General features: G+C 47.3%; 1 protein-coding gene across 5 annotated transcripts in view; it reads left to right on the forward strand.

Annotated features, from left to right (window-relative positions):
* Window positions 1-7,128, forward strand: part of LOC116846135 — a 21,605-nt gene extending 14,477 nt beyond the window's left edge. For 4 of the 5 annotated variants that reach the window (XM_032819619.1, XM_032819633.1, XM_032819625.1 and 1 more), the window contains 4 exons: window positions 2,722-3,143; window positions 3,371-3,556; window positions 3,761-4,107; window positions 4,179-7,128. In XM_032819619.1, coding sequence (XP_032675510.1) covers window positions 2,722-3,143; window positions 3,371-3,556; window positions 3,761-4,107; window positions 4,179-4,230 — 1,007 coding nt within the window. In that variant the 3' untranslated portion in view covers window positions 4,231-7,128. Of the gene's footprint in view, window positions 1-2,721; window positions 3,144-3,370; window positions 3,557-3,760; window positions 4,108-4,178 lie in introns of those variants that run through there. The other variant, XM_032819644.1, reaches the window with a different exon arrangement.
* Window positions 7,129-7,605: the final 477 nt, after the last annotated feature.

Below are 7,605 nucleotides of genomic sequence, written 5' to 3' on the forward strand. Positions count from 1 at the left end.
AGAGAGAAAAAAAAAGAGAGAGAGAGAGAGAGAGAGAGAGAGAGAGAGAGAGAGAGAGAGAGAGTGGCGTTCTTCCCGATTCTTTAAATAAGCACCGCGTAATACTCCGTCGTCTAAATATAATCCAGCCGGCAAGCGGCCGTCGAGCGAGACGTTCATGCTCAACTCGTTTGTGGCAAGAGAAGGAAGACGGAGGAGCCAGGGAGGAGTGATTTGTGCCCGCGCGAAGTCGACGGGGAAGCGTAGCCATCGCTCGCGACCTGCTCGCGAGGGCGGCGGGGGATGAGGGGTTCGGCGGGGTGCCGACTCGAAGAAGTAGCTTTTGGCTGGCAGTCAGTGGGTCAGGGCGCCGAGTCGCATTCCGCGAGGCTGCCGACTCGAGGCATCGTCTTCACGGATTCACCGTTTCCTGTGTGCACCCGTGAGGTTTATCCGCGAACGCGTCTTCCGGTGCGAAGGGTTGCGACAGCCGTGCGTGGAAGAGGAGGCAATTCTTTCCATCTCTCTCTCCCTTTCTTTTCTCTTTCTCTCTCTCTCTTTCTCGCGTCGATACCGTGGAAGTGGAGAAGCGACAGTTAATTCGCGCCTAACAAGTTCTAATTGCTTGAAGTTTACAATCGATCGATCAGCGAGCGACGATGGTGTGCGACTCCGCTGGTTCCGAGTGTGCAACAGAAATGGACAAGGACGTGACATTGAAGCAGGCTCTGGAAGAGTTGCTCAAGTGTATGCTCAGAGTCTGGTGTAGGGAGGGTCAAGCTTTGGCGAAATTCGGCGTGACGACGACAGGTAACGGAGTTTCGCCGACGCGAAGTCGCAACGCCTTCACCGGTTTTCTCATCGGTACTCGCATCTTTTCCGCCAAAAGCTACCAAAGATGAATGCTCGCTCGTTAAACTGCCCGATTGCAATCCGATACGCCAAACTTCTCGTCCCGACATGAAAGCGAATCGCGGCGACGTGAGCTCCTCGCCAAAGCGAGCGTTATTGGCGACTTGGAAGCCAACGGGGATAATCTGTATTAATGATTTGATCTCTATTCATGAGAGCAGCGCGCGGCGCCAATTTAACGACGACGTAGATATCCGCGACGGGGAACGCGGGTCTGAATCTCGGGTCTGAAACCCGACTAGAGAATATACGCCGACGACAATCGAGTGTCGGCCAAGTATCGTTAAGATGTAACTAAGAGTCGGTCGTCTTAATTAGTACGCATCTGTCAGCGTCGAGTACGCACACCCACGCGCGTACACACGCAGCTCGCGCCACACGATGCGTTCTCTCTCTCTCTCTTTCTCTCTTTCTTGCAAATTTTAGTCGAGAGGTCTCTCCCTTCATTGACGGAACGCGGCATTATCGACATTTACGAGCGACATCTCGGCGCGCTGATATCACCTTTTTTTAATCGAATTAAAATAGGTCAAAGAGTCCATAGATGAACGGATCATACGGTGAACCTGGAACGCTCTCCATACCGTGCAGGTGTATCGCGCGCCGATTATGACGCCATACACGTATATATCGTATAAAGTTCACGCGCACAATCAAGTCGCGCTTTTTCCAGCGTCTTTCACGTTCATGATCAAAGCGCGGACTAAAACGGATAAGCTTGCAATAGTGCAGAAATAAAACGTGGCGGCTCGATAGTGTCGGCGCGCGCGCGACCACGAACGCTTTCGTTCTCTCTCTCTCTCCCTTCTCCCTTCCTCTCTCTCTCTCTCTCTCTCTCTCTCTACCTGTACAACAGAGCAGAGAGAAAAGGTCTGAGGCCCTAAATACGCTCGGCTACGTTTATAGTACACTGACGTAGGATATATATTCGCGCGCGCGTGTCTTTTTGCGTGGATCTACGTCGATCCATTTTTCTTCCGCCTCTTCGATCTCTGCCGATCTGGAGCGAGCGATCTGCTTGCCCGATTGTGCTCGCGTGAACATAATCGTGTCGCACTATTCTTGTTGACCGTTCGATACCACGTGGCGTGACTGCGAAAAGCGAGGGGCTTTAAACAATTTACCGTAGCGCGTACGATTCTCTTTGTCCGCCTACTTAATGCTACTCGTCTAAATATAATCCGTCCAACGCGATGGAATAGACCTGCATATCAAATGCGACTAAGAAGAATGATATCAAGGCGTGTTTTATATATATATGTGTGTGTGTGTGTCAAATATCTTTAATCCCCACCCATAAAATCATGAAGAGAATATTCTTGTTATAAATATTTATAAATATATATAAATATATATAAATATAGAAAAATCTTTGAGGATAAACGCGGGTATCGAAAAACAAAAGGATACAAAAATTCGCAATTACTTGGTTTTCTTATCTTTTTGTTTTCTTGTTTTATTTTTAATTTATCGAGCGATTTATTTATTTAGGATATCGAGTGCATGACTCGGTCTAATTAACCCGACTAGAAATATATCCCATAGTTCTCATCAGATTGATGAGAACCCGATCAGTTATCTGATTATACAGGGCGATGTTCTGTCGGGTTCCAATTGTTAATACAGCTTTAACTATCAGTAATTATTATTAATAACGTTCTGATTATCATGTTGCGCTTCATGATTTATCAGCATCCGCGCGATAACATCACCTTACACAAACAGATTACGATCAAGCCGATCAGGACTATTGGATAAGTTTCTAGTCGGGACGCTCTTCGTCAAATTGTCGTTCGCGCGCGAAACTCTAGCTGTACCTCATGTTCGCAGAGAGCGACAAGAGGGTGATCGTGAAACGAGAAGCTGGCGGTGAATTCGGATTCCGCATTCATGGTTCCAAGCCGGTGGTTGTTTCCGCGATCGAGCCAGACACGCCTGCGGAGAGCTCCGGACTCGAGGTTGGCGACATCATCATGTCGGTGAACGGCAGAAGCGTCATGGACGCCACGCACTCGGAGGTCGTGAGACTAGCGCACTCCGGCACGGACGTCCTGGAGCTGGAAGTGGCGAGGACTTGCAACGTGCTGGCGCCGCGCGTCACGCGCGCAGGAGCGAAGGAGAGCGCGGAAGAGGCGCCCCTTTGCTCCGGCTATTTGTGGAGAAGGTCCGCCACGTCCAGCGTGGAGAAGTGGGTACGCAGGTGGTTCGCTCTTCGTCGTGACAACTGCCTGTACTGCTATAAGACTGATTCGGTGAGCGAAAGTTGGCGACTTTGTTTTATAGATTTGTCGAGAGGACCACCTCCCTATGGAGATCTTTTCACGGAGATGTCGTAGTTTTCAACTGTATTTCCCAATAAAATATCTTTTCGAGCTTAAGGATAAACGTTAGTGAGGTAGCTCGAAATATCTAAAGCTGAGAAAATGCTCGCGCGTATCTAGAGTTTGCTTCCACTCAATGCTAATGCTTGTCACGACAGGACTCGCAACCGGTAGGAGCGGTGATGCTCCTCAAGTACGACGTGGAGCAGACGCCTGAATTGAGAGTAAATAGTTTCGCGATAAAGAAACAAGGTGCACCGACCCTGCGACTGGCGGGCGATACTGAAGATGCGGTAGCTCGGTGGATCACGGTTATACGCGAAGCCGTGGAGAGGAATAATCAGGTATGGCGAGACGAATCGATAGCGCGGCCGGCCGACCTCTTTTCCACCTATTTTAATCTAGAAGTAATCACTGTTCTTAAAAAATGTACCGCGTCAAACAGACGTCTGATCAAGCACTTTCATAGAGATCGGTAGATCTTGATAAAATCTCTTCGCCCGAGAGCTCTGTGCAAGATTTACGCGGCTCTTTTGATGTATCTTCAGATCGACACTTGGCTGGACGCTTCGATGAGGATGAGGGAGATGGCCGCGTGCGCTATTCAGAGGCCAGACTGTTTCGGTTACTTGAGCAAGCAGCAGGAACACGCACGGAAGACTTCCTCGCCCACCGGCTGGTCCCGGCGATACTGCGTGCTGAAGGACGCCGCGCTTTACTTCTACGACGACGCCAACGCCGAGAAGGCGTTCGGCGTGGCGTGTCTGCACGGCTTCAGGGTGCACAGCAGTGCGCCGAGTTCCGGTGGCAGGAAACACGCTTTCGAGCTGCAACCGCCGGATCCCACGCAGAGAAGCTATATCTTCGCTACCGAGTCGGAGATGGATAAGAAACGGTGAATATAACAGCCAGCTCTTCGCAATTTGGCCGACTGAAACGTTGGGACTCATTCCTGTCGTTTTTCAGGTGGTTGGCAGCCCTCGAATACTCGATCGATCGATGGATAAAGATAGGTTGATGCGAAACAATCCGCCCTACGATGAATCCAACGAGTCGCACTAGCGAAGATCGTCCAAGGAAACCCTCGTCCGTACCCGTTTCCGGTTCCTAGCCGCGAATCGTCCGCGACGGTCGGACAATCGTCGCTCCGTCACCCGGATAACCGCACCACTCGTGGATGTCGCCAAAACATTATCATTTCAACGACATTATTGAGTCTCATCGTCATGATCATCATTGTAGCTGCTGATTAACAGTGACGCTGAGTCCAAGTTGTTCACAAATAAAAGTCAACGCTGAAAACGCTGCTAACTTGTGTCCCATTTTCACGCATTTCACGACTATCGTCATTGTCGTCGTCGTCGTCATGTCGTCGGAATTGTTTATCAGCAGTAGTGGAATTCCATCGCGCACAGTCATTCGACAAGCAGAGTCAGTCGGAACGGCACTCAGATAAAGATCCAAAATGATGATAGCGACTATCCTGAGAAACAAATATTTTTCAATACTTGAAAAGGTATTTCTGGGACACAAAGCTTACTTCTGAGAAACAAAATTTATTTCTGTGAAATAAACTTTATTTCTGTGAAATAAACTTTAAATATCACAAGTAAATTTTCAAGTAATTCTCTCTCAGGGTATGACAGGTGACAAATATGTAAATTTTGTATATAGAATCAATGCACACAATTCAATAAACTCTATGTTGCAGTTGTTACAACTAAAGCTAAATGACCAGGAGAACTATATGTATAGTTCTCGTAATTGTTCAGCTTTATTCGCAGCAAGTACAAAGCAGTTCATTAAACTGTATATATTAATTCTACATATTCTATTCTTAGCATGTAAACTGAAATAACAAAATACATACATATATACATTGATTATACATACAAAACTCATGATATAGTTGTCAGCTATATAGTTACCACCGTCATGTATTTTTCTCTGAGTTTGGCTCTCGCGAGACCAGAACCTCCCGAGATCGTGACGCTTTCAATTTCGTAAACTCTTGAGACTTTTGAACCTTGCAACTCGTTACTCGTACGCGTGTCAAGCTTTCAGTCCCATTCAACCCCATCCCTCATGCACTCATCGCACACTTCATCGACGACACAATGCTCCACGAACTCTGATCAAAAAGTGGTTGTGCGAACTAACTAACGAATAATTGCGAACTCGGATCCTATTAATATATCACAACGCGATCTATTCACGACGATTCTCAGCGCGAAGCGCAAGAAGTCGCCAAGTCGTTTGTCGCTGAAACTCTATACGCACACGAAGACGATTCTGCAGCCGGCGGGATTGTCTTTAAGAGCGAGACGATGTTCATCTCAAAGACGTTTAACCGTGACGGCGGCGAGCGTTAGGGAAGGGAGAGAGAGAGACATTTCGTGCGAAACGCGTACGTGTATGCGGTAGCCAATAGTAATGCGTACGCGGCACATGTGCATGTGGAATTGCCGTTTAACTGTATCGCTGATTCTTACTAAAAGCCAAACATTTGTAAGGAATTTCGAATACCGCGCGATTCAGCCGCGACAGAGCGGCCCGAGCGAGTCGATTGCGTGCGTGTCTGCATGCGTGCGTGCTGTAGGTTGTGAGTAAACTCGTATATGCGTCACCTGTGCAGTAGTACATACGAAAATACCAAAAATATCTGGGTGTCTGTCAAAAATCGTGTCGCATTCTTGCGCGAGGAGATGCCGGCGTTGTAGAGGTTGAAATAATCCTACACATCAGGTTCGGACCGATCCTGTCCGCTTCTACTGGCATATACGGGGTGTCCCGGAATTATTCCGTACATATTTTACGGAAAGTCGATGCAGAAAGGACGATGGATGAAATGGGTCGATTTTTGCTTAAAAAGCGTAACGCAAGTTATACATGCGATTTTACTGTTTCTGGGTCGCTGTATACGACGCATTTTTATCCGTCTAAAACCGTCTTTAGATAGATTAAAATCTTATGTATTTAGCGAACATATAAGATTACGTATAACTTACGTGATGAAGTGCAACTTGCATTGCATTTTTTTAAGCGAAAATCGGCTCATTTTATCTATCGTCCTTTGTTCTTGAATGAATTTTAAGGCTCCTCAGAGAGCACAGTCTATTAAAAAATATTTGGGTCCTCATTTTTCGAGAGAATTTCAATCAAGCGTTTAAGCAGCAAGACTTTCTCCATCATGCAGATTCTATTCAATGTTGTAGGCACGTGAGATCATCGTTGAAGTATGTATAATGTGTAATTTGGGGACACCTAATCATATTTTGAGGAACTTCTCATTTTGGAACTTCTTTCGGGTTATATACATATATATATATATATATATATATATATATATATATATATACATATATATATATATATATATATATGTATGTATGTATATATATATCTTTATGGCACACACAAATTATACAAACCCATTCCCCTTTTACGTAAGTTTTTATCGTATCGCGCGTTACTCGTGCGCTGATTAAGAAAAGTCGCCGGGAACGAGTCGACGGGAAATGACAGCGGGATGACGGCGCTAGATTCGCGATTCGTGTCGCAGGCGCGATCCTGCGCGCGGAGAAAAGTCGGCGAGTGTAGGATCGAGAGGACGAGATGAAGCGCGCGCGATCGTCGCGACGGCGCGGCGCTGAATTTAACGGCGTTTTCGACGAGCGCGATCGCCGCAAATACGAAGGGAAACAGAAAAACAGGAAGAAGATGCAGGCGCGAAGAACAAGGCATACCAACGGTATCGTCGTTAGGAAGTACATTGTTTCACGGTCGACGCGTCGGTTTTATTAGAGAGCGACGCGCGCGTTCGAAACGCAAATTTGTGTGTAAATCGAAAGGAGCCTGGTGAAACGCTCAAGAAGAAAATTTCAGATAATAAAATAGAAGGTTTAATACAATTTTAGAATAGCGCGTGTGTATGTGTGTGTGTGTGTGCCGGTGTGCGCGTGTCATTTTCCCAAACTTTTTACCGGCTCCGAATTCCCCTGCTGTTCGATGAGAAGCCCAGAGCACGTTTAGAACGTTACTCCGCTCCGACGACTAATTGCTCTTATTAACGCGCCATGTTTCCGCGATGGTACTTTGTCAAAATTCGATTGCGATCGAATGCGTAGCGGCGGGACAGCAACAACAACAGTTTGAACGGCGCGATTTCGCCTCGGCGTCGGCGATGCGCTCCGCGCGCGAAAATCATCATCGGGAATTATGATTAAGACTCGACGTGGCGGCGGCAATCGGCGGGGCCGATCAATCGAACACATCCGCAGCGAGTCGACGGTAACCCGGCGCGAATAGCTGAAAAGCCGAGATCTCAATTACGATGATCGCAATGAAATATCGCGAGTGAGATTTTTAAGAGCGCGGCGCGGCCCGATGCGCG

Source organism: Odontomachus brunneus, unplaced genomic scaffold, assembly GCF_010583005.1.
Source record: "Odontomachus brunneus isolate Ranch 3 - 2012 unplaced genomic scaffold, Obru_v1 Obru_scaffold_004, whole genome shotgun sequence".
NCBI lineage: Eukaryota > Metazoa > Arthropoda > Insecta > Hymenoptera > Formicidae > Odontomachus > Odontomachus brunneus.